The sequence below is a fragment of the Xiphophorus maculatus genome, chromosome 1, assembly GCF_002775205.1.
Source record: "Xiphophorus maculatus strain JP 163 A chromosome 1, X_maculatus-5.0-male, whole genome shotgun sequence".
NCBI classification, from domain to species: domain Eukaryota; kingdom Metazoa; phylum Chordata; class Actinopteri; order Cyprinodontiformes; family Poeciliidae; genus Xiphophorus; species Xiphophorus maculatus.
In genome coordinates, this window is record NC_036443.1 from 7,004,173 (window position 1) to 7,030,996 (window position 26,824).

General features: G+C 40.8%; 1 protein-coding gene across 2 annotated transcripts; it reads left to right on the forward strand.

Annotated features, from left to right (window-relative positions):
• The first annotated feature begins 2,644 nt into the window (after positions 1-2,644).
• tmem240 (transmembrane protein 240) lies at positions 2,645-18,852 on the forward strand. 2 transcript variants are annotated; one of them, XM_023340263.1, is made up of 4 exons: positions 2,645-3,521; positions 3,989-4,095; positions 11,092-11,300; positions 17,901-18,852. In XM_023340263.1, exons 2-4 carry the CDS (start codon positions 4,004-4,006, stop codon positions 18,053-18,055), a joined length of 456 nt encoding a protein of 151 aa, XP_023196031.1. In that variant the 5' UTR covers positions 2,645-3,521; positions 3,989-4,003; the 3' UTR covers positions 18,056-18,852. The 2 variants fall into 2 exon arrangements, with proteins under 2 accessions (XP_023196031.1, XP_005805823.1); XM_005805766.2 differs by having other exon boundaries at positions 2,648-3,597.
• The last annotated feature ends 7,972 nt before the right edge of the window (positions 18,853-26,824 follow it).

The following is a 26,824-nucleotide window of genomic DNA, read 5'->3' on the forward strand; positions in this document are numbered from 1 at the left end:
TCCTTTTTGTGTATTTATCCCAACCAGCTGTGCAGGTTTGGATTAAGTCTAGTGAGTTGTTGGCTTTGCCTTGGCAGATGTACACTGGCCTGAAGGTTACATTTGTGCATGTGCAGCACTCTCACCAGAGAGGAACAGTCAGCCAAGGGTGACTGAAAGACAGAATTTTATCTGAATGCAGATATATCCACCATAGCATGTGTTTCGTTCATGTGTGCATAGATAAGTACTGATATTCTACTTTAGTTGGACTTACAGTGCCTGACAAATTACTAATATTGACATTTTTTCCGCACTTTTTTTTTTGTTGCATCCATAAACGTGTATGCATTTCATTTATATTTTATGTAAATGACAAACAATACGGAAGAAAAGTAAGTACATTTTATTTATATAGCACCTTTCACAGGTCAGAAAACCTCAAAGTTGTTTAGGGGGGCACCGAGGGGCGACAGTGGTAGGAGTTTGCCCAGCAATTGGCGGGTTGCTGGTTTAACCCTAAGCCTGCTCCATCCTTCTTTGTTGTTGTGTCCTTGGGCAAAACACTTCACCTACCTTGCTTGCTGTCAGACACCCCCAGGGCACCTGTGGGTGCTGTCTGTGTCTAGTAGCTTGCCACTATTAGTGGCTTGAAAGAAAAAGAAATAAATACAAATACAGGAATCTTATTTAAAATGATAGTCCAGAAGCAAGTATTACTGTATTTTCCGGACTATAGAGCGCATCTCACTATAAGCCCCACCTACATTAAACCCCCCCCCCAAAAAATTGGAAGCGTACATATAAAAGCCACACTGGGCTACAAGTATCTCCGCCTCTCTCGGTTTCCCACAAGGACACAGCAGAGGGAGATTCTTAATAAATCTGCTATTAAGGCCGCAGCCCTGCGGCTCCATGGATTCGCTCACACCAAGCTGACGTGCAGCTTCAGCTGCGTCATATTAACTTCTTCGTGTTGTTTCCATGATGAGGGGGTTTGAGTTTGAAGAAATTTCTTCGTCGTGCCTGCTGATAGCATGTGCTTGTTCTAAATGAAAATCAGCACTTTCTTCTTTGATATCCAATTTCCAATGATTCACTTCCTGCTAAAGAGCCCCCCCTGGCGGTTGAAGAAAATCCACAGAAAAGCCGCACCGGACTATAAGCCGCATGGTTCAAAGCGTGTGTGTGTGTGTGTGTGTGTGTGTGTGTGTGTGGGGGGGGGGGGGGGGGTTGCGACTTATAGTCCGAAAAACTACGGTACATGCTTCTGGGTTCGTTACAAACTTTATTTTTCTTTTTTTTTTTTTAGAAAAGAAAAAGATTGCTTCAATATTTTTTTGGTTGTTCACAAGATGTAATAACTTTGAAGTTGCTGTCAGCTTATCAGTCTAAAGGTGGATCTTAAATTGTAATATAGTTGAAAATTGAGCCCAGTGCTTAGTAGAAAAAACCGATCAATGCAAATGCTGTCAGTCAAGAATGTGAACATGACCCAATACAGAGTACTGCACAGTACTGTTCAGTACTTTTGCATTTCTCTATTATGCGAGTAAAAATGGCGAATTTGAAGAGCATCTCTTATAAGAGATACTGTATATCCTCCCGGCTTCACAGTGATCCTGTTCTTTTTATGGCGCTTTTAAAAGAAAAACTGAAAGTGTGCAATACCGCCACCATCTGGTCTGGAGCGTGGACTGGAGCTAATGCAGTTCATTAATCGATAGGTCTTACGTAACACATCTGGAAATGGACTTGGTAAAAATAGCTTCTGTGTTTTAGTTAACAAACTGAAAACAACAGATCATATTCGGAGAGATGTAAAACTGAAGACACCTACATTTAGTGTCCAGGACAAGTAATGTTTTTGTTTTAGAACCGCTGTCACTAAAGTGTCAATGTTTGATATGTTGAGGCATGAACTCATTATTTACTTTGTTAAACATTACATCAAGTTCCACTATAAGATTTTTTATTGTTTTTTTTTTTTAAATTCTTTGTCATTTTAACAAAATAGCAAAAGATTATTAAGTCACCTAAAATAGCCTAAGGTATACACTGAGATGTAATTTAAAACATACAGACATTTCAGTATATTTAATTGTTTATTATTAATGTAAGCTTTAAGTGAATTTTAAAAGATTCTATTTTGAGCATATATTTTAAAATGTACACAAAATATCTTAAAAAGCACATTGTTTCATTGGTACACTTGAGCAAATACATATTTTGTTCACTTAAAATATACTTTTGTTTTATATATTTCTTAAAAGTGTATTCTGGTACAATTATATTTAAGTGTGTTTAAAGGTATAATGTCAAAATTGGTACAAGCATGCTGTTAGTATACTTCGTGTACATATATTTATATGCAGTACACTTAATACTTCGTATATTTAAAATCTACATACGCAAATGTATGTTTGAAATATATACTGAAGTATATATTTCTTCACTAGTCTGTGTTGCAGGTGAAGTATCCTTCCACCGAAGCACAACCGCTTTATTATAAACCTTCCTGAATATATATTGTGCATGTATAAAAACAGCTCTGATAGGGAACCAAAAGTGGCTCTAGCCCATAGGGGCCCCAAAATCCCCTAAATCCGGCCCTGCACAGGCCTACAGAGACAGCTTGCAGTTCCACCTCTCCTCTTCTTTTCCCTCCTCTCCTCTCTTCACTTCCCAGCTCCCCTCCCTCTAACCGCCCACTGTACACACTATCGCGCTCGCGCGCACACGCACGGGCAGTGGAAGTGGGTGCTCGTGTAGCTGCTGGAAGCCAGGATGGGATAATCATGCGCGTCTGGCTCCGGGCGTTGATGCAGTTGCCGATGCTGGATAGGGACTGGTCTCGGGGCGCAGGGTGGGTCTAGGTGCAGGCCACGGTGCTGCTTGGACCGCGTCTGGATGTTTGTCAGGCCAATCCGAGGAAGACTGTAGGGCGATGGCCGCGAGAGGTGTTGGTGCTGCAGCTCTTTGAAACGTTCTCGCCTGATGGAGGACGGGATTCACCGGCACTGAAGCGCAGAGCGGGGTCTGGAGGAACTTGGGGGGGAAAAGAGGGAAGAGGGCACCGAGGCTTCCCCCTCTTAGAGGATACAAAAAAAAAAAGAAAAAAAAAAGAGAGACGCATTTCATGATTTTTCTTCGGGTGATGTTAATTTGAACGTTGGAATAGAGGTGGACGGGGAGGGGGAGAAACGGAGCTAGAGCAGCGGATTCCTTTCGAATCGGCAATTAAGGAGCGGACAGCCTCTGTGGAGCCGCATCCGTCCGACCGACCGACCGACCGACCGGGGTGGTGGTGGTGGTGGGGGACCTTACTTGGATGGAGAGAGGGTGCAGGGAAGGCTGAGAGAGAACGGCTCGCCGTGTGTAGGAGGAGGAGGAGACGGAGGGACAACCGGGCAGTTTGAAGGGACGGGGGAGCCAGGAGCGGCGCGGCGGCTCCATGAGCGGCTCCTGCCGGGAGAGAGCGCCCACAGCCCAGCCGGAGCGTCTCCACTGCCGCGGGTAGAAGCCCGGGCTCCAAGACGGCGGTCAGTTTTGGAAGTTTTGATGCATATGATCACAACCACCATGATTTTTATGATTCTTGGTGCTTCAGTTGTAATGGTAAGACATTCTCACCTCCCTCAGATGCAATGTGATTTCTTTTTTTTCTTCTTCTCTCATTTCCACACAGAGGCTACATGATGCCAAAGATTTTTTTTTAAAACTTACATAAATATGATACATTTTTTGAGACACCCTATCACTGTGGCATGTGGAAGTAGGTAAGCCAATCTATAATTAGCCTACCTGCTGTCATAAATAAATCAGTTGGTTTTCAAGCAACAGTCTCCCTCTCTTAGAAACGAGTGTGTGAGAGAGAGAAGAAAAAAATCTGCCATTTTCCTCCTTCTGGTTGTAATTCCTATTCTTTCTGAAAACCCTTCGCTGTGTGTGGTGATAGTTTAGCGCCGTTGCTCGACATGTCCCAGCTGACTGGCATGGTTCTTTGCAGGCGATAGCCTGTTTAATGGACATGAACGCACTACTGGACCGCTTTCACAACTACATCCTACCGCATCTACGAGGGGAGGACCGCGTCTGTCACTGCAACTGTGGAAGGTAAATACCAGCGTTCTCCACAATAAGTGGCATAAAAATGCTGTGCCGTGTTTCCCTCTCTGTCTTCCCTTTATCTCCCCCGGCACACCATCACCATCACCACCACCACCACCACCACCACCCGTCAATTCTTAATTGCCGAAGAGGCCTGGAAGATTTGAAGCGGTGAAACCCCGCAAAGCCAGCCTGATAGGCTGCCGTCCTATTTGCGCTCGTCTTATAGCCGCGGTTTCCGCTGACGTCCTGATATTTGTCTTACATAAAGCCCGATCTCGCTGGGTTTTTTCTTTTGTTTTGTTTGTTTTGCAGTAGGTATATAGCGGCTGACTGTAAGGCTTTGCTGCATGCAGGAAGGCGTGTGTGGGTGCGTGCGTGCGTGCGTGCGTGCGTGTGTGTGTGTGTGTGCAGGACCCATAAATAGGTAATGAACCATGAGCGACAGTAGGCCGTTTAAAACAATCTGAGCATCAAATGCGCTGTGCGGTACAACAGCTCTCACATTCACCCTGTCACCGACAATACAAGCCCTACCAGACGAATCATTGGCCACAGTTCAATCCAGATATTTGCATTCACTGTTTAATGGATTTTTTTTCTGTCATTAATTCAGAAAAACCCCCAAAAAGAATTTCCTGCGTTGAATACCAAAAAGTATTTCTAAATCATTTGCTAAATTACAGCGATTATTGTCATTATTATTATTACTTTTAGTGGTTGACACAATAAGATCAGAATGCCTTTGATGATGATGTCATGGCTTTTTTGGAAGATTTTGAGTCAGGTGGAGTCACACCTGTGAGTAGACCAAAACTGTTGGCCCTTATTTGGGTGACATCACGAGGAAAACAAGCCAAGAAATCAGGAAGAGAGTAGCGGACCTACTTCATCCTTTCCACATCTTCATCTGTTCAAGAAAGAAAAAAAAACTCCAACAACTATGGGATACTGGATTTGTGCCCCAGAGAGGAAATATGCCCCCCTAAAAAGCAAAAGGTCCAGTGAAACGAATCCTGTACCGACATAGTCTGAAATCAGTCCAATCATTGAGGATGAAGCGATTACTCATTAGCAAAAAGACTCGGGCATGTAGAAGTTAATTTCTGACAGGTCAGACATATCTAAGCCTTTTGCAGTAATCAATAAATTGAATAATAAATTTAAGCAAGCTCAATAATTTCCATTTGCATGGTTTAGTTTTTTTTCTTTTCTTTCTTTTTCTACCATAAATTGGATGTCAAAAGTCTAAAGTCTGGTGCTTTTAAACAATTTTTTTTGGTAACTAGCCCTTTTTTTTGAAGGTCAGTTTTGTTTACAGAGACTTCAGAATTCATTTGTTTCTGTTGTGTTGTTTATTTACTTGAAATATTTAATATACCGACCAGTTCCAGTGCTAAATGTTCATTAGGATTTAAAGGGTCTTGATCTGTGAGAATGTGTTCTTGCATTGTTGTATCACTAGCATTATGTTACTTGAAAATGGTCTCAAAACAACATTATCAGTTATCTCAACAACTTCTGGCACAATTTATCGTCCAGCAAAACGTGTTCTTGTTACAGGCCTCTCTATATATATACAGATATATGATTTTCAATACTACCAAAACTCTTATTTACACATTAAGGCAGCTGGCACTACTTCATATTATCGTCATGAGGAAAGAATGTTAAGAGGTGATTTATTTCAAAACATCGGCCATTGTCATGTTTTGTTTCTTGTTTGCTCTTGTATTTGTCTGCTCGGGTAAATTATTTGGAAGTGGGCTATTATTCTAAATTCTATATTTCTGTATTATTCAGTTCCTTTGTTTTGAGTTAGTTTTCTTAGTTGTTTACTGTGTTTTGTTCTCTGTGCATTTTGGTTTAGACTACTGTGTTAACATTAGTCTTTAGCTCTCGGTTGGTGAAACCCTTTATGCATCCTGTTCTGTATTTTTCCCTGTTTTTAGTAGTCACCTGCCCTCACTTCCCTGCTTAGATTTTCCCATCACCTGTTCTGCATTCCTCTAACTGGCCTCACCTGGTGTCCATCACACAAATGACACCTCCAGTCCACATTGTTTAATTTATCTGGTAATCATGTTTCACAGGTTGTTGTTATCCTACGTCTGCTAGCTCCTTGGTTTTCACTTTCTCTGTCTGTCTTAGAATCTGTTTTAACCAAACTGTTATTGGCTTAGTTACTAAGTGACTTCAGGACAAGAACTTTTTAGGTTAGTTATCAAAAGCCCTCATCTCAGTCCCATGGAAATGTTGTAGTCATTTAGTCAGAACGGATCAAAATTTCAGCAAACTATCATAGCAAACCTATAGAGCAATGAACTAAATATTCTGCTTTTGATTTAAATATCTACTTTGGAAAAATAGTTAGTTTGAAAATTCAATGTTTAGTTTCCAATTTAAATATTTAATTTGGAACTATATATTTAGCTCAGGCTTAAACATTTAGTTGGGAAAATAAATATTTAGCTTCCTAAGTGCTTAATTTGAAAGCTAAATATTTCATTTGTAAGCTGAATATTTACATGGTGAATTAAATACTTAGTTTGGAACTCTGAAATGTATAAATATATGAATGACACAGTGAAAATGTGACTTTGAAAAATTACATTTTTTTCTCTATAACGGACTAAATAAACCAAGGTTGTTCATTATCCTGGCATTTAAGCAAATAGAAATGACTTTTGTAATTCTAACTGACCTAAACCAAGAAAAATTTTGTCTGATTTCTTGTTAGACAATGAGAAAAAAAAAATATCCGTGTTGTTTTAAACAGTCTGTAAATATCTGGTTGTAGCTGAATGTGTGTGTGCACAGACTGCTGGTGGCCGGTCAGGCAACCTGATGTTTGTTCTCACTGAGAGAACGTGTTCGAAGTATGGGAAAACATCAGCAAGACAGTCATTATTAATATACGAAAATGTGTTTAACTAGCATTAATGGACTTTCCCTGAACAGTTTCTAAGCAAAGAGGGGGAAAAAATGACTTCCAGGCTTGTTCTGCACCAGCACATGATGTTGATATTGGTTAAAAACTTTAAAGACAAAATCCAAAAAGATGCAGATGTTTTTTTTCCTGACCAGTTCATGCTGGAACACTAAGACAAGATTACCAATAAAGCCAAACAGCAGTGTGGGGGCTAGGAGTTCATCGGCAACATTAAGAGTTGCCGATAGTCAGATCAGAGCAATCTTCTCCGTAAAGAATAGATGGAGTCAAGACAGACACTTATCTGAGTTATAAATACACAATGCACTTTATTTGGACGTTATGGTAACACAACATAATTATGAAGCATCAGCAAACTGCGAATGCTTTAAAAAGAGTTTCACAGGTTAAAAATCTGAACACTGATGGGCATTGGTGGCCAGCCTCCTTTATTCTATTGCCCATAAATACAATTCAGTGCAACTGTTTGGTTCCAGAAGACACCTAATTAGCAAAAGCGAGTCTACCTGTGTGTAACTGGACCTCAGTATAAATCCAGCTGTCTTGAGATGGCCCCGAGAGGTTTGTTAGAGAACATTAGTGAGCAAACTGCATCATAAAGGTCAAAAGAAGCAGCAGACAGCTCAGGGAGAACCTTCTGCAGAAGCCGGGTTAGTTTTATGAAGCAATAAGCTTTCGTCCCCTCACATGGTTCAATTCATGGAGCAGAGCTATGTGTGGGGAAAGGTTAGCTGCACACCTACAGGCCAGGTGAGGGGAGCATTAATCAGGAAACTAGCCAAGAATGCCTGTAATCTGAAACCTGCTGGTGGCAGCATTGTGCTGTGGGGATGCCTTTTCTTAGCAGGAACAGGAAAGCTGTTGAGGAGCAGAAGAAAAAGTACAAACGTGCAGCCAGAACTACAGCGCTACATCAAAGCTTAGTCATGTGCAAGAATGACCTAGTTAAAGCCCAGATCTTTACCCAAATGAGAATCTATGGAAAATGCTTTTAACAGTAGTAATAAATGATATCTAATAATATTAGTTCTAATAAAAATAAATGACTAAATAAATTTTAAATACTAATATTTAATTTCTCTTTGGGGTATCAAGAAAGTGCTTTGGAATTTAACTGAAAGGCTCTCCACTCATCTTTTTGGGGTTGGATTGAATACTAATGCACACCACAATCTTTAGACTGTTTGTTTGCATGCATGTAGGACAGTACATGTATACAGTACTTGTATTATTTTGTTGTCACTGCTTTTTGGACCGTCATAAAGTTCAAAGAAACAGTTTTTGGTCATAATGTGACATGTGAAAAGTGAGAGAGGTAGGAATGCTTTTGCAAGGCAAGGCAAATCTAAATTTATGAACATGGCTTGAGAGTAATGATAATTCATAATTGACTGTCTTGCTTTGCATTCAAACTGCCCTGCCCACTGCTGGTAACGAGCTCTGAGAACCAGAGGTGAGCAGAGTACCCAACAAGTGCAAGGGTAGCGATACTTCAAATTGTTTTGATTCAAGTAAAATCAAAAAGTAATCATCCAAGAAATTACTCAAGTATTCGGTAAAATGGCTACTCAAATATTAAGAAACTGATCAAACGTTACTCAAATAATGTAACAGAATAAATACTTCCCGACTCTGCTGAAGACGTATAAAAGTCAAACAGTACATCAACATGTTCCTGGACAGCAGGCTCAGTCAAACCTCAGTAAGAGTCAAACCTCTTAGTGCTCAGGTTACTGTAACCACACCTCGTCTTCCACCGATCCGGAAACCCCCCTGACCCAGAGCCAGTCGTCCGCTCTCACATGAACAGCAGAAACCTTCGTGAGTGAGTGGAGAGGAAGAAAAAGGGAAGCTCTGGCTCCGCCTGCCTGCCCTTCCGTCCGTGAGACGTGGAGGTGCCGGGACGGCCGACGGCGTTCACCTTAGTGCCGTCGAGGACACAGCTTTATGTGTCAGCTCGTTTGGCTTTGTCCGTATTCTGATTTGGACGCCGTACGGATGAACCCTTTCGGGTAGATTGAAGCTTGAAGAGCAGCAGGTGCCTTTGTGGCTGGAATGTTGAAGTGGGTGGAGATTTAATCATAGGCTGCACAGGATGCAGGTGAAACAAATACAGTTAATAAAGAATCAGATAATTACAAACTTTGGTTGATTTGGAAAAAAAAAAAGGGTTACATATAGTTCAGCCTTATTCTCAGGAAACTCCACACCGTAAAAAAGTGTATTTGGACTTATTTACATTAATCTCACTTAATTCTTTTGGTTTAGTGATGACAACTTACTTTGACTTTACTTGAAACAATTAAGTTCAAAGTCCGTATCCTACGTCTGACGTCATGATGCAAGCTTCACCAGGGACAGATCCGGTACCGACCGGGGTGCTGTGGTGGTTCCGGGGTAGAGCACAACCCACATGAGGAGGCCTTAGTCCTCGACGCGGTCGTCGCAGGTTCGATTCCCGGCCTGATGACCTTTGCCGCATGTCTTCCTCCTCTTTCATTACCCACTTTCCTCTCTAACTTCTCTCAAATGAAGGCTGCCTGAGCAAAAAAAAAGGTCCTTTCTAGGTTTACTACTTTATTTGAAGTAAATTATATGATTTGAGTAAGACTGACTTAAATTTGTCAAGTGTTGCACAACTGCAACACACTTATCAGTCGCACAAACAAATGTATAGTTGTAAGCCTGACTCATGTGACACTCCTTGTTCTCTCGGGTGCCATGTTTTGGGTTTCAGGCCTTAAACAGCGACAAAGTTTGTCCATGTCTTAAACTGTAAAATACACACTTGTTGGGGCGAAATCACAATATATCTGTGCGAAGCTTGACAGTTAATTTATCTCCTTCCGGTCTTTGTGAATTCCTGAAAAGCAGTGCTTTACATTCGTGAATGTCTTCAGACGTCCCCATCAGTTCAAAGCCCCGTTATCAGTGTAAAGTCCCAGAGTGCACCTGTACTCGCTCTCAGCTGTCAGATCTCTGAGCTCCCGGTGTGTTCCCCGTGCGATGTTCTTCAGACATCTGTCTGCGTCATTAGGCTGGGAAAAGCCTATACCTGCTCCCAGGAGGGCGGATAATGTCAGCGAAGGTTTTCATATCCACTGGAATGGCAGCGTGTTGTAGAGGAGGCCAGGATGGAGAAGTGAATCCATCCATCCATCCATCCATCCATCCATCCATTTTCTTACACCCTTATCCCATTGGGGTCGTGAAGTGTGCTGGTGCCTATCTCCAGCTGTCATGAGTACAATTCATTCAAATTCAATTCATTAAAGTTTAAGAATATTTTATTGATCCCAAAGGAAATTTAAATAAAATTATTGGTTCACAATAGAGGCATTTTCTGCCCATATATGACTTTTTCACTACACTCTGAACAGCTAAATCCTGATCTTTTCGCCCCTCCAAAAAAAAAAAAAAATCCAATCTGAGTTACTTCCATATGTGGAACTAATTAGAATATGTTTCACATGGTTTTCAAGTCTGGATGGTCGTGTTGCATTTTATCCGCGTCCTACGTCGATGATGTGAGACGTGTCATAATTCGGCACTAGAAAAAAGCCAGACGGCGTACACCAGGATGTAAACAATGGCTGAAAATTGTTGTTATGAACTTAGGAAAGAACTCTGAGCGCATTACATCACAATGCACAATGCTTATCAGAAGAAAAATTCTGAATTGTTTGACTTGCGTGTCATTTCTTCAACAACCACATCATACATAGAAGTAAAATCCTTTCTTTGTGGCAGTTCAGCAGTTTTGATCCAGAAGATTACTTTTAGAAAGTGATGGTCTTTCACTTTTAAGCAGGCTGAATTTCTTCCACATATCTAAAAATTACAAGTCAGCCATCCACTTTCCAGCCTAAAGTGCATCCTGTGGAACCCCCGGTGGTCCTTCACATGGGCTTCAGGGGTTTCCTGTAAAGTGCAGATTAATGTGGCTTTATTTAAGTTTAGAAAAACTTCAGCAAACCTCCAGGGTACAGACGGTTGCTACTTTAAAGTTTAACACTTCTGTCCTCTTCTCCTGTCTGTCCTCACCCCAGGCATCATGTTCACTACGTAATCCCGTACGATGGGGACCACTCCTTAGTGGACTCTTCAGAGAACTACTTTGTGAGTGACAGTGTGACCAAGCAGGAGATGGACTTGATGTTGGGTCTGCTGTTGGGTTTCTGCATCAGCTGGCTGCTGCTGTGGCTTGACGGAGTCCTGCACTGTGCCGTCAGGGCCTGGAGGGCGAGCCGGTACTACGGTAAGATGCTCACAGCCTGGCTGGAAACGGCAGGGGACTCACCGACTCAAACGCAGAATTAATCCAGGTTAGAAGAAGAATTCGCTAATCTTTTTTTAAGTTAAATGAGATGCTAGGTAGCTAATGTTCAAAGAAAGAAGACATGCACTCGCCAGCCACTTTATTAAGTACATCTTGATACTTATCAGGTTTAAACTCTCATTATTCTTAGAAACTGCCTTCATTCTTCCTGGCATGGATTCAACAGGGTGTTGAAAATGTTCCTCATAGATTCAGGGTGGTTTCACATCTGATAGTCCGGTGGACTCGGTTCGACTGGGGACCAAAATTGCTGTTATTCCATCAAATTTCAGCTGGTGTGGTTCACGTTCACACTGCACTGTGTGAAAGTCCTCTGAAAAAGACATGAGCACGTTTTTCTTCTTCACAACAACAACGGAACGGCATCGGATTTTAGTGATTGTAAGATTTCTCTTGTCGTTAGTAAAACATCACAACTGCGTTCTCCCGCTAGCGTTAGACTCACGCGTTTGTTTTATGCTGTATTTACCCAGAATGCCCTGCACTGTAGTTCACTTCCTGCTTTTGGAGCAGTCTCTGCATCCACATAAGCATTCGAACCACACCGGAGTTCACTGAACCAAGACTAGGCGTGTAGGCGCACCAGCGTTCACTTTTTTGGTCCACACCAGAGAGTTGGTAAACTATGAACAAGTAGGTTGTGGTGTTTAGCTGGTGCTACGGAGCCCAAAGTGTGCCAAGAAAATATTTCCCACACCAGTCTGACATGCTACAGCAAGGCAGACAGGATGTCTATGCCAGGTGCAGACCATCTGAAAGTTACGGCTGACATCGAGACATGAGATCAGGCGACGTTTTCACAATTTTCTATCATCCAGTTACGGTGCGACTGTGCAAAACGTAGCCTCAATTTTAACACCACTTGATGTAAATGAACCGACTGTTTCCAAACTAGAAACCAAAAAACCTCAATCTGTGAAGTTAATTATCTACTAACAAGTCAGGAAGTTTTTCTTAAAAAACCAAGCGGTCGGCGTATGAAGCAGCTGGTATGATGCTGAATCAAAATCAGTCAAAGTAATCTGTCAAGAGGCAGTAGCTTTTCCTCATGACCTACAGTGTATATCTTTATTGCCTGAAATAGTTTCACCGCTCTTAGCGCGTGTCCCTTCCTGGCCATATTGCTTTCAATGCAACTCTAAGCTGTAAATACATCAGCCGGGGTTTGTAACACATCCAGCTTGGTGTAACTGGAGCTGCAACAATATGACTTACAACAAATGTGAATGTAAACAAATATATATAACCTGAAATCTTCTTAAGAAAAAGTTTTAAAGGCAAAGGTCGAGACTGTTTACATCAGGTATGAAAGTAGTTAATTAAAATTAATTCCAAACAAATAAGGATAACGCCTGCCTCATTTCTAGTGAACAAAACCTAAATTAACCAATATTTAGATGATACTGGACAAAAGCAGGTTAATTGAACTTTTCGGGTGATATATCAACTAAAATACACAAGTAGCCTAGTGATAAAACTATCAAGTTGCTTCCAGGATGCTGTTTAGAAGAAACAATATTTTACAAAAGATTGTTTCGACTGTGGGAATAAATCTTACACATAAGTGAAAACCAGGTTATTCTGGAGCAATGCAGCCCTACCAAATATTCCAAATACGGTTCTTTGGACTTATTGGCAAATAACGGCTGGGTAGTGTTGTTAAGGGCTTGTACTGTTTTCAGAAGCAGTTGAGGCCCAAACATAAGTAAGTACGTGCAAAATGTGAATTTTGTATTATGAGTCTCGCTTAACCATTTGCGTTTGAAGAATTTTTACGAAATATATAGTGGGTTGGCATGTATTGAGAAATGAATTGAGAAAAAGACCAGACAATGGACCTGAGCGGTGCTTCATTCTATAGTTGATGAAGCATGCCAAATTTTCTTCTAATGGATGCTGCAAAAATTATTTTACTGCCACTAAAATGTCTGTCCAACTGTGTTACCTTTGGTAGTTTTCATTGATTCACTTGAATTAATAAGAACAAATTGTATCTCAGAGTGGCGATAGACGTAATTTAAAATATGTTTTTTGTTAGATCATCTCACCTCTTGGGTAGTAAAGTCTAGAGGAGTCAGAGATGACTCAAGACATTTGGACCAAACATTAATTTCATAGGTCCCAGTTGCTCGTACAGGGACAGTAGGTATATCCTCACCAAGTCTAGATGAACGGAGATTAAGGCTGTCAGAAAAGGATTTCCGCCTGAGCACCCACACGTCCCAGAAATGTCTGAAGAAAATCGTTCGTATTGGTTAACGCTGTCACAGTAAATAGACCCAAGTTTGAAGTTGGGTCTATTAGATGAGCCATGCTTGCGTCACAACGATTGAGATATTTCACTCTCACCATCTGATGCTCTGCTCTGAATGCCTCATTTCTGCACTCTGTGGGTGTGTGCGCGCGCACGCGCGCGCGTGTGTATGTGTGTGTATTGAAATCCAGCTTTGGCTGATAGTTGCTTCTTAATTTCCTGCTTTGCGTCTCCACGCTAACTGGAAAATATATCTGTCATTTCCCTTCTTGTCTCTCTCCACCTGACAGATGAAGGAAGCATGTCGTTTTAGAAAAAAAGGTAATGAGACAGAACATGGGGAGCGTAGTTCATCACCACTGTATGCATTATGTTGTCTGGTAGACACAAAAGCGGAAATAAAAGGCTAAATAGTCTAGTCATTATATATATTATATCTAAATAAGACTTGAGCTGCGTCGCTCTCTTGTAGAAGTTTTAACTTAATGGCCATGGTGGTTTCTCTAACATTTCTCACAAATGGCCGTCTACTATAATAGCCTGGTTAAATATAAAACCATGGCCTGGAAGATGCTGTTGTCTCTATTGCTTTATAAATCACAGTACTGGGGTTTGGCTGCGTGGTGGAGCTGGCCTGGATCTGTAGTTTTAAGAGTAAACTAGGTGATATGTGACCTGGAAACTGGGAGCGCTGTGGAAAAGCTCCTCAGGAAGGATGAGGAAAAAGTGTCAGCAACAAGAATGACTGTTAATACTTGGAGGCATAGTTCTGCGCAAGAGTTTTTATTTTATTTTATTTTTTTCAGATTTTGCTTTAAAGGAGCCACACCTGTATGTAATATTTTCAGGCGGTCTTGATCAATAGTTTTTAAGGCTTTTGTTTTTCTTTGGACTTTTTTTTCCCCCACTATGTGCAGCCGACCATTCTCAGAGGAATGTTTTGGTTTATTAAGCTGCTTAACTCTGAATTACAAACTATTGAGGTTTATAAAAAAAAAAAAAAAGCCCAAAATCTTGAGGGATGAAGCAGTGTTTGCACGTTTAAAAAACTATTTTAAAATAGATCTTTAGCGGCACAAATACACAATTTCTTCATATTTTTTAATTTAAAAAATGAAAAAATAAACTAAAAACCATTCATTGACAAGAAATGTGTGTTTTTGCATGAAATTGAAATTTGTAAAGCTAATAATAATAATAATAATAATAAAAGATAATATTAATAGCTAAAGAGCTGATAGATCACATTGCTATTTCTGTGGCATTGAAAACATGTGTCAAGATAACAGTTGTGTGCTCAAATGTTATTTTATCAGTCTAGTCAAATCGGTTTTTATTTGTTTTGTGTCAAATTAAATCAATGTGAAAGTATTTTAAATAACTTTAGAGAAAGCAATCATTTTTCATCAGTTCTTTAGTAGGTAATTTTATCAATGCATTCTGACACAACTGGCTCGTTAAAGACGTTCATAATGTTGAATGTGTTGGAAAATGAGTTTGACGCGGCTGCATTACATCGACTGAAGTCTTGTTTCACATTTTAGTCTTTAGGCTTTGGTTTTAAGATCTTCTGTGGATATTTTGTGCTACTAGGTTCCTTCCTCATTTTTAAGCACACTTTGCCTTAGGCCGGGCACAAGGACTAAATTAGTCAAATTTCCGTCAAAGTGAACAGAAAAAGTCTAAGAGATTGTGAAAAGCTTCTTCAAAGCACAGCAGAATTTTTTTTTGAGATTGACACTTTCATTACTTTCATTTGGAAGAGTATTGCTAGGAATAAAATAGCGCCCATTACATTTAAACTATATTTAGCTGTTTCATTTAAGATGGGAATTAAAAACGCTTTAAAAAACCTGAGAAAATGGAGCAACTTTGCTGACGTTTTTTTTTTAATGCCTTACTTTTCCTTCTTCACTCAACAACGACTGGATTTAAAGTTTCCGACCCAGATTGGATTCTGCTGATTTCTCTTGACATTTTTAGATAAATAATCATGTGTTATTTTTTATGTCTCCCACTGATAACCAAGAAACTTTACATGTTTGTGTGTTAAGTGTTTGCCACTGAAAGAAGGCAGTATTTTCAATGTGGTTTGATTTTTATATACTTATTTTTTTGGAGTGGGAAGCCCGTCGCCTTTTTGACTTGATCCATTAGTTTGTGTGTGTGTGTAGGCGTGTGCGTGTGTGTGTTGCCTTCAGTACTGGGTCACACACATTTAGCCTCTGTGAGATGAGGAGTGAAGGTGAGGCTGAAAGAGCAGGGAAGAGTGTGTGTGGAAACAGGATGAGGATGCTGTCACATCTCCACCCGAATTTACACACACACACACCCACGCAGACACGCACGCACACACACACACACACACACCCCCACACGCATGTACACCCCCTTTCTCTTCTATGGAGCTATAAATAGCACAAGAGAGCAGCTGGAATGGCAAGTAAGGAACACACACACACACACACACACACACACACGCACACACACACACACACACGCAGTGCATTGAAATGCACAATGATTCCCATTGCTTTTTTCCAACTCTAACCCCTCCCCTATTGCTCATTTATTGAATCTGCTCCTGGGCCATTTCCCTCCTGATGCAACATTTTTTTTTCCCCGTACCACCAGTTTACCGTTAATATCTGACGCCAGATGCTCTTTTTGGAAAGACGCTTGAAAAACAAGTGAGAAAACGATAAATTGGCACGCGGCGTTAACGTCCCCTCTGTTCTAAAGCAGGCATAACAATCACATCTTAGCTTTTTCTCTCTCTCTCTGTCTCCCTCTCTCTCTCTGTTTTCTCTTGACTTCATCCTTTTATTGAAATGAGAGTAACCTGCCTTTGTTGCCCCCTTTCCTTTGGATACCCTTCAGAGCAGTCCTTGTGGACAGCACAACCATTCACAGCTATAAATAACTTCCCTTCTCTCTCTTCCTCTCTGTCTTTCCTCCTCATCCCCAATCCTACCAGCAACGCCCCCTCCTCTCCTCCACCTCTTTCTCTTGCACATTCTCGGGCACAGCCATTTTTTATTTTTTTTTAACCGGACTCGATGTCTGGGGCTTTCCCTGGCGTCTTCGCCGACCTCACTTCGCCTCACCAGCTCCAGTTTATAACCTGACAAGCATGAATCTGTGCTCCGCCATTACATCCCCCACACTTCATATTACTCCCCCCCGCCACCCCATGCACACCTGCTGCCTCACTTTCTATCTTGAAGCATTCTGTTTCCAGTGCGGTGGCTGATAAATCAGAAAGGTGGAGATCCTCTCCACTTTTGTCCCATTAAAAAACAGGTGAAAGGTCAAGGCTGCTGTCACCACGTAACAATTCACGACATCATCTAATATTTTCATAACACCGCTCCCAAGTATGAGGGGTTTGTTGCTCCAACGCCTGAATGAGATGCAGACGTCTCCTCCAATGGCTGATAGATGATGAGCGCTTTGCGTCATGGCTTAATTATGAATATAATATGGCATAATCACATGTAGCTGCCAGGGGTTTTAATGACTTGTTGCACAAACGAACTTATTCACTTGTGATTTTAATTAAATTTCCTATTGAATGGAAACAGCGCAATTGCAAAACTGTGTTCTTTCAGCATTAGCAGAATATAAGCAAAGTTTTGCCCGCATTTGTAATCGAAACCCAGCCAGTGTCTTCTGTCAGAGGCTTCTTCAAATTTGCTGGGACACAGACCACTACAGGAGATCCTCCTTTCCCGCAGCCATCGCCGTGTACAACAACTCATTGAAGAATCCTGAATAATCTGTGTTACAAAAGCATCTATTTTCCCCTTCGGACCAAGAAAGTATTTTTGAATTGAGTTTGAATTTAAAAAACTTAAGTATTTTATGTTAAAGAGGCCAGGTCCTATCGCTACTGTTGTCATGGCGTTGTGAATATAATTTTCAAAAGCATAGTTGCTATAAAATACAGAAGTAGAATCATTAATATTGTACAATCAGCCTGATGCGGACAGTTCCCTTAAAGGTTGCTAGAAACCCCCGCCACACATTTGAAGCGCACGTGTTGGGAAAAGCTTTCACCTCTGCTGAAAGGTGGAAATGTAACATCAGTGCTTCACTGTTCTGATAAAATGTCTGGAATATGAAAGCAAGGATAACTGAGTGGATTTTCTTTTGCAGATAAATAGACCACTGCACATGATCAAACTCGGTTTGTGCTTGTGAATTTGGGTTTTTGTGTGGTCTGCATAAAAACCTCCCTGCTCCCTCTGGTCTTCTCCCTGCAGATACTCCATCCTGGTCGTGGTTACCGCAGTTCTGCAACCTCCGAGACCTCCGTCGCCGAGCCCAGCTAAGACAGCTGGAGGACTCCAGCGGCAACATGGTCCACATCAAGCAGAAGCTCTACCACAATGGCCACCCCAGTCCTCGACACCTCTGACTCTAAAAATCACAAAGAGAGAGAGAGAGAGAGAGAAAACATAAATAAGAATGAAAATGCAGATCTTCCCCTTGAATCTCATACATTTTAAAACACCTCCACTCGTTCTTGCCAAAACTTTCCCCACGGCCAAACTTTGCCTCAGAGACCTGTAAAACTGCCCCCCCCCCCCCGCCCCTCTCTGTTCATGATGTGGTCCTCTTTCAGAACCTTCCAACTGGACTTTCTTTTGACCCTGAACCTTTCTCTGTCAGCACTAAAAAAAAAAAAATTTGAAAAAATCCCAAAATGGAATGAGATTTTACTCTCTTCCCACTAAAAACCTGGTCTTAAGTCTGTGTCCTCTACCGTGGGAGGAAGAAAACATTTTTAAGGGTGGTCTTTTTTTTCTGTATAAAGACATTTTCTGTGTTTATTGTTAAACTTGGCATGCTCTTTTAGAACAGGGTGGGAAGAGTATGAAATGAGGAGGTGAGACTGGGTTTTCTTTTTGTTTTCCTCTATCAGATGGGGCTTTATTGGTTATGACAGGCAGGTTTGTGGTTTGTTTTGTGATGGTTAGACTGCTGCTTCTGTAAATAGGTAAAAATACAGAATTTAACAGGCCAGTGGGGGGGCTTTTTGTGTGAGTTGTTCATTGGTGGAAAACTTGGACACTTGGACTGCGTGAGTGAACGTTAGAGGAAGAAGGAACTGGAAATTGGATGTGAAACAATGTGATTTCTGCTAAAAACACAGATTAATTAGCTTTGTTACTTAGTGAATTAACTGAATGTATTAATTTCCCCCCCCCCCCTGTAAATAACGTGAGAGGGACGGAGGCTATGTGCAGCTGCGGTGAGATTTTCCTCTGCTAATTTGTCATTGTTCAGTTGACACACGAGAAGAGATGGACGCCAGCTGACACGTCCGCAGCGCTTTGGAAGAAATATTCGCTCCCCTTCAATTTTTACACATTCTCCCACGTTACCACCACCAACGTCAGCGTCTTTTACTGGGATTTTAAATGATAGACCAACACGAAGCGGTGCTGGAAGTGTTTGCAAAATGAAAATTACACCTGATTTGCATTTTGTTTGTTCATTTTTCCTCCTTGGGGGGCTATTAAACATAGATAGTCTTTTAAGAATTGTGAATAGTAAAAAGTAGATGACCTGCCGTTGCAGTAAAGGTCATAGTGTTCCCTTTTCAACTAATTGTTATCGGCTTTGCACTGCTAGACACTGAATTTTATTCACCTGAAATTGTTCTTTACAAAATAATTCAACCACCATGAAGTTTTATGAGAGCATTAAACATAAGTTTTCAAGTACCGCCATAGATTTTCAATTTGGGCTTTGACTGGGTCATTTTAGTACACGAAGATGCCGTTAACGTAAACCATTAACTTTCATCACTTCGTCTTTAGCTGCCCCCAACAATTTTTCCGTCTGGATTATTCAGCTCTGTTCATTCATCTGCATGCTGCGTCTCCGGAGCCGCCGGTGGCTCTTTATAACTCGGCTTAAAACAGTGCAGTCAACAAACTTTTAAAAATACAGACAAAACAAGTGCAGATTTGAGCAGTTTATTTTTAGCGCTGAATAAATCCCACAAGTGTCAAAAATACTTGTTTTTTTTCTCATCATTACCTTGGAAACAAAGTGCTTTTTTTTGTTTAAATAATATCCCCCAAACATCAACATCTCATGGTAGAAAGTCTGTCAACCTCCCCTTTGTAAAAAGTTCATGTTTTTTCTTAGCTTTACAACCTGAAACAGAATAAAATGGTATTAAGAAATACCACAAATTTCCTATTCTAGATATTTATTGAAAGGCTTTAAGTAGTTCTTTCACTAAGGTTTATGTAAATTTACTGGACTTTGGGCAAAAACAGTTCTTTGGTTTGTACAGTTGCAGATCCCCACGACGGCACATTAGGGCCGCTGTAGACAGAAAAGCTAAACTTCCGCCAAAAAAACTCAGAGATTTTTTACATGATCTAGAAAAAACCCTGAAAATTTCTGAACTCCAAAAGTTGAAAATTTCCAAGAAAAAAAAAAGAAATCTGAAATTTTGAGATTAATTTTCCTAGACAAAACTTGGGAACATTTTTGACTTTTGGAAATTGTGTGAGTTTTAAAAGTCAAAGATGTTCGACTTGAAATTATTTTCTCTCCCTTTCACGACGATTTTCTGCTTTATTTTGGTCTATGACACAGAATCCCAGAAAGTAAAGTGAATCCATGTGAGCTGACATTACGTGATAGAGTTCAAGTTTATCCTTTTGCAAGAAAACTCAGAGTTTTTGGGGGGGTTTTTTGTAGAGTCATATCCATGTTCTTTGAGTTCTCATTATCCAACCTTCTCACTCACCCAGAGCAACCAGCCTATCAGCAGAGGAAACCCTCACCCAGCCCCTCTCTGTCCAGACATTGCTGTTGTGAGAATGAAATGTCTGTTTTATTAAAAGTGCCATTGAAGCACAACAGTGACCCCTGACGTTTGATTGTGTCATTCCAGACGCGCGCGAGAGAGAGAGAGAGAGAGAGAGAGAGAGAGAGAGAGAGAGAGAGAGAGAGAGAGAGAGAGAGAGAGAGAGAGAAAGAGAAAGCATGCTCTCATGGTGGAGAGGTTATTTCTGAGTGCAGATGGTCCTGGTTTTATTTTGTGAAATTCAAGCAGAAACAAGGAAGAGCGACGACTGGCTACGCCGTCGTGGAGTGAAGAAAAGCCGTCCATTATGATTCCGTGGCCCGTTTAAAAATAATTGTTCTTCTTAATGTTCAGGAGCAAAGGTGGGTAGAGTAGTGAACCAAATTTTACCCAAGTCAGAGTAACTCCATTTCATGTTTTTACTCAAGTAAAAGTAAAAAGTAGCCATCCGATCAAAAATGTCAATCATTTCATATTTTGAAAATTATATCAGCTCATTTAGCCTTGACGTTAATGTTTGTCCCTGAATTGATTTCTCTAAAAACCGAAACTGGTGGGTATTTTTTTTTTTTTTTAGTTATGATGAGTTTGTTGGTCAGCAAAACAAAGAAGTTTCAGTAGAAAAAAGCTCAAATAGCAACTGAAACGTGCTTCATTCAACAGCTCTATATGATGGGTGTGTAAAATGTTAAAATATTAACTAAAAGTTGTAGATTTTTAGATAAAATCAGGCATATAGATTCAGTCATTCAATTTGGAAAAAAATAATTGTCTTAAACAAGAAACAAAGATCATGTGTAGTTCTTTGTTTAGCTTCCATTTTCTTTTGTGGGTTTTTGAACTATTGTTCTTTTAAATTTATTTCAATATACAGTACAGACCAAAAGTTTGGACACACCTTTTAATTCAATGAGTTTCCTTTATTTTCATGACTATTGACATTGTAGATTCACACTGAAGGCATCAAAACTATGAATAACACATGTGGAAATATGCACTAAACAAAAAAGTGTAAAACAACTGAAAATAGCCCTTATATTCTAGTTTCTTCAAAGTAGCAACCTTTTGCTGTGATTACTGCTTTGCACACACTCTGCATTTTCTTTTTTTTTTACCCCTCCAGGGGGTCTTTTTCTGGGCTCTAGAGTCCCTTTTCATGAAGTAGGCTGACAGGAAAGGGGGAAGGAGAGGGGGGAAACATGCGGTGAACGTCGCCGGGTCCGGGAGTCGAACCCGCAACGGCTGCGTCGAGGACTTGAGGCCTCCAAATGTGGGTCGCGCTAACCGCTACGCCACCACGGCACGCCCCACTCTGCGTTTTCTTGATGAGCTTCAAGAGGTCGTCACCTGAAATGGTTTTCACTTCATAGGTCAACCTGCCCTGTCAGGTTAATAAGTGGGATTTATTGCCTTATAAATAGTCATGAAAATAAAGAAAACCCATTGAATTAGAAAGGTGTGTCCAAACCTTTGGTCTGTACTGTATGTCTCATCCTGATCTTATAAGGATGTGTGAGGCATCCCAGAATTTGTGCAAAAACATTGGGAACTGAGATATTTATGCCCTGCTGCCCTTTGTTTCCCAACCTTACACTCCTTTTATTGTTTTCTACTTTCTGCTAATCTTTAAACTGGGCGTTTGTGGAACTGAAAATGCTTCAAGGATGTCAGAGAAAGATTGAATCGCTGCTAAGTTGCAGCAATTAGAAAAAATTTCCCTTAATGCTGCCGCAAAATGACGTCCGTCTTCTGCTGAGTAGGTGGCCCATTTCTCTGTTTAGATGTTTCTCTTCTGGTTTTCAGGCTTTTCCAATTACCCACCAGGCAACCTTGCGTTTGCAAATTGTCCACCTGGACGACAATGCTCATCGCTGGAAGCAGAGCAATTTTACCCTCCTGTTTAAAAAAACAAAAATGCACCACAATGTAATAAGAAGATTTTAAGCTTCACCATGCTTCCCAAAATCAATCCTTGTAGTCCAATTTAAACTAACTAAAGCAGTCTAGTTGTACGCAGCCCTCTGGGTTCTTCAAATGGCTTTTCATAAAAGGTACCAGTGTAACTCTGACACCTCTGTGGTTACAGTATTGGACAATTTACACACCATTATGCAACCTGAGCTGGAAAAGCCTTCTCTAGAGACCGACGCTGTCCTTTGGAGCGGTAAATCAACTCGGCGACAGCACCGCCTGGATGTTAATGAAATACTGTACTTGCCGTCTCCTGACAGAGGACAATTTATTAACTTGTGGCCTGTCTCTTAACAGCAGACTCTTTGTTTTCAATCTCATCTGACTGGATATCAGTCAGTCAAATTGTTCAACCAAGTTACTACTAAAGAAAAACTGAATCCTTAAAATCAAATGGGACTTTACTTTTTTTTAGTCGTGCCTAGCAATTCAGAGTGCCTAAATTTGGTTTGCGATCAACGCAATATAATGAACTACAGTCGCCTAGTCAAAGTCCGGACTAAATTTTGCAAAACACTGATCATTTTTCTTCTTCTTTACAATTTTACTAGCCTGGTCATTAACTTCCTTTGCAATTGTGCTCAGTTCTCATCCGTCTTCAGTGCTGTGCCTGGGCTTTCTCCCATTAAGATGGATTCCTCCGTTAGAATTTTAACCAAGGAAGTCAACAAAAGAAGGAGAGGTAGAGAACGAACATGCCTGTTTTCTGCGCTGCTCAGGATTTGTAGTCTGCCTGTAGTTTTAGTAATGGCAGTGGAGGAAGTGAAGGAAGCCTTTCAGTCTGTGTATTTGGCCACGATTCCAAATATTGGACTAACGTTAGTAGCCGTCTTGTTCGCCTTGCCGCTTCTCTCTTTGCAGTGGAGGATGGCTGTTTGCAATGCAGGCAATTATCGGTAAGCTTCATAGCGTCGAACTGGCGGATTATAACTGTCATGGACAAACACAGTACAAAGCCAAGCATAGAATAAGGGACTGGATTTTACCAGCTGCCTATTGAGCCATAGAGGAATACATGTAGAGGAATGCATGAAGAAAAGCTCTGAGGTCCTCACTAATTTTGCCTACAAAAGCAGAAATCATCAGTCATGAATGTTTTATTAAAAACAAAGAGGGAAAAAAACATGGAATCATCAAAATTCTCTTGGCACAGCAGCTGAACTCTTGCGTAGGAGTGTATCAACTTCATGCTTCAGGCAATCAGGAGAACATCAAAGAGAACGAACTTACAACCCCACTTCATCCTGCAGACTAATTCGATTAGCTATTAAAGTAACAGCAGGTCTGCGTAGCATGCCACGTCTACTCTGGCTTACTGGCCTCAGTATTTCCAAGAAAATTCAAGGAATGTTAATTGAGTTGCTTTTGTTTGAAACAGTGGATGTGAAGGGAGGTTTTCCGGTCAGATGAGGAAAAACTGAACTCACTCCTACATGCAAAGTTGTATGTGTGCTGCAGAAATAAAACTTCACTCTGAACCCACTATCATTATGGTGACATAAAACAGATCTGCAGGAACTAGATGTTACACCAATCTGAGGTGATGGGAAGATGGATGGAGCTAAATACCAGCACATCCTGGAAGAAAACCTGCGAGAGGCTGCTAAAGACCTGAGACTTTGGTGGATGGTCAACAACTCTATGCATCCAATCAGAGCTGCAGTAGAATTTTGGATTAATTTATCTGTTAGGACGACCTAGTAAAAGTTCAGACCTAGATCTAATTAAAAGATGTTGTATCTCCTGATGTTCACAGATATTTCTGTCCAATCTGAGTGAGCTTGAGATTTTCTCTAGATGTGCAGAGATGGTAGAGACACCCCAAAGACTCAACAGGGTTGGAAACGAATTGTCCAGATTTTTATTTATTAAACATTTTTGAAAACCATCACAATTACCCACTATCTCCTATATATCTTCTATTATCCTGTTGAAGTTCATGGTTTTGTGATAAAACCATGAACCACGAACAAACAAGTGATAACACTTTTGCCAGGCTTTGCATAACTAAATTATTTGATTAAATACAACTGTGATTGAGAAACATCACTGGATTCATATTTACAAAAGTTACCATTAAATAAGCCTGTCACTGTGGAGGAATTTTGTCCAACTCTTCTTGCTTTAATTCAGCCTCTCTGCAGACACAAAGGGACATGGGGAATCCAGGGAGCAGTGATGGAAGTGACGAGATGAACCGGCGAGTAGTCACTGACTAAGAGGGGCTTAAATACTGGGGAGCTAGACCGAGATCTAGAGCAAAAATAAGAAATGAAGCTAACTAGAGACACTACAAGGGGCTCAAACAAAGGAAAACAAGCACAAGACAACTCTAACCAAAAGAAGCAACATCAAATAATGAAACTAGAATGACCAGGAAGGGTTAAAGAAAAGTGAACTAGAACCTAACTGATAAAACTAAAAGAGGAACAGAAACTCACAGAAATAAAACCTGACCCAAAAACCTGGAGTCCTGACAGACAGTCGTGTTTGCCAGGGAACCATTGCCAAAAACAATGGTTTACCCATTTAACAAGGGATGAATTATGTTTTCACACAAAACCACATCTGTTTGAATGGATTATTTCCCTTTATACATTATATTGACAAAAGTATTCACTCTCCTGCTTTGACTCACATATGAGCCTAAGTGACGTCTCATTTCTAGTCCACAGGGTTCAGTATGACGTTGTTCCTCCCTTTGCAGCTAGAACAGCTTCAGCTCTTCTGTGAAGACTGTCCACAATGTTTAGGAGTGTTTACGGAGATTTTTTACCATTCTTCCAGAAGCGTATTTGTTGAGGTCACATACTGATGTTGGGCGAGAAGGCCTGACTCTCAGTCTCCGCTCTAACTCATCCCAAAGGTGTTCTCTAGGGTTGAGGTCAGGACTCTGTCCACACCAGACTCTGCCATCCATGTCTTCATGGACCTTGCTTTGTGCACTGGTGGAAGAGGAAAGGGCCTGCTCTGTTAAAACAAAGTTGGGAACATGGAATTGTCCAAAATGTCTTGGTGTCCTGAAACATTCAGAGTTATTTTCACTGGAACTAGGGGGCCAAGCCCAGCTCCTGAAAAACAACCCCACACCACAATTCACCTCCACTAAACTTTACTTTTGGCACAATGCAGATGGACAAGAACAGTTCTCCTGGCAACCGCCAAACCCAGACTCGTCCATCAGATTGTCAGATGGAGAAGCGTGATTCGTCACTCCAGAGAACGAGCCTCCACTGCTCTAGAGTCCAGTGGCGGTGTACTTTACACCACTGCACCTGATGGTTTTCATATCACTTGGTGTTGTATGGTTTGGATGCAGTTGTTCGACCATGGAAACCCATTCCATGAAGCTCTCTGTTCTTGAGCTAATCTGAAGGCCACATAAAGGTTGGAGGTCTGTAGTGATTGACTCTACAGAAAGTTGGTGATCTCTTCGCACCATGTGCTTCAGCATCAGCTGCCTTCGCTCTGTCAGTTTACATGGTGTACCACTCTGTGGCCGAGTTGCTGTCGTTCCCAAACAATTTTCTTATAATACAGCTGACCATTGACTGTGGAATATTTAGGAACAAGGAAATTTCATGACTGGATTTGTTACACAGGTTCCTATCACAGTTCAACGCTGGAATTCACTCAGAGCGACCCATTCTTTCACAAATGTTGGTAAAAACAGTCTGAATGCCTTGGAGCTTAAATTTACACACCTGTGGCCATAGAAGTGATTGGAACCTGATTCAGATAATTTGGATGAGTGAGCAAATACGTTTGGCAATATTGTGTAAATGGCATTATAGGCTTACTTGGGTTATGTTTGTCTGATATTTAAATTTGTTTGATTTTCTAAAATGGTTAAAGGTGACAAGTAAAGCAAAAACAGAAGAAATTGTTAGGTCATTTAAATCACTGTCAAAAATAAGATTTGAAGTTACTTAACTCATTAACAAACACGTTTCTTTTGACTGTCAAGGACATGAGCTTTGTAGTTGACAGCCACTGACTTTCAAGGAGTTATAAAACACTAATAGATAACTCTGCACGTTGTCCTGAAGGTCTATGTATAGATGTATGTAACTGACCCTCATTTGAGCAATGAGAGTTGTGAAATAGCCGCATTCACACGCCGCCTTCAATGTATCTCGCATATGGTTTATCGTTACAAATGTTTCACATCTGTTGAGTGGAACCTGCGTTATCGGCAAAGTGTACAATAAAGGGAAGATTTTTCTAAAAAGCAAAATAAACTGGTAACAAACTCACACCGGATATTGTTTTTATTTAAAATATATGAATAGCATACAGTATGTTTGGGTATTCTGAAGACCGAGCAGCGGGACTACACGTGAACGCGTCAGTGACGCAGACGTTTTACGCACGAAGCGGGCG

Bases quoted from the DNA above. Each gene is read 5' to 3' on its own strand.
- tmem240 (XM_005805766.2), top strand. From the start codon at position 3,541: ATGCATATGATCACAACCACCATGATTTTTATGATTCTTGGTGCTTCA. The intron at 3,598-3,988 runs GTAAGACATTCT...GGTTCTTTGCAG, and splicing joins TTGGTGCTTCAGTTGTAATG to GCGATAGCCTGTTTAATGGA. The intron at 4,096-11,091 runs GTAAATACCAGC...TCCTCACCCCAG, and splicing joins TGTCACTGCAACTGTGGAAG to GCATCATGTTCACTACGTAA.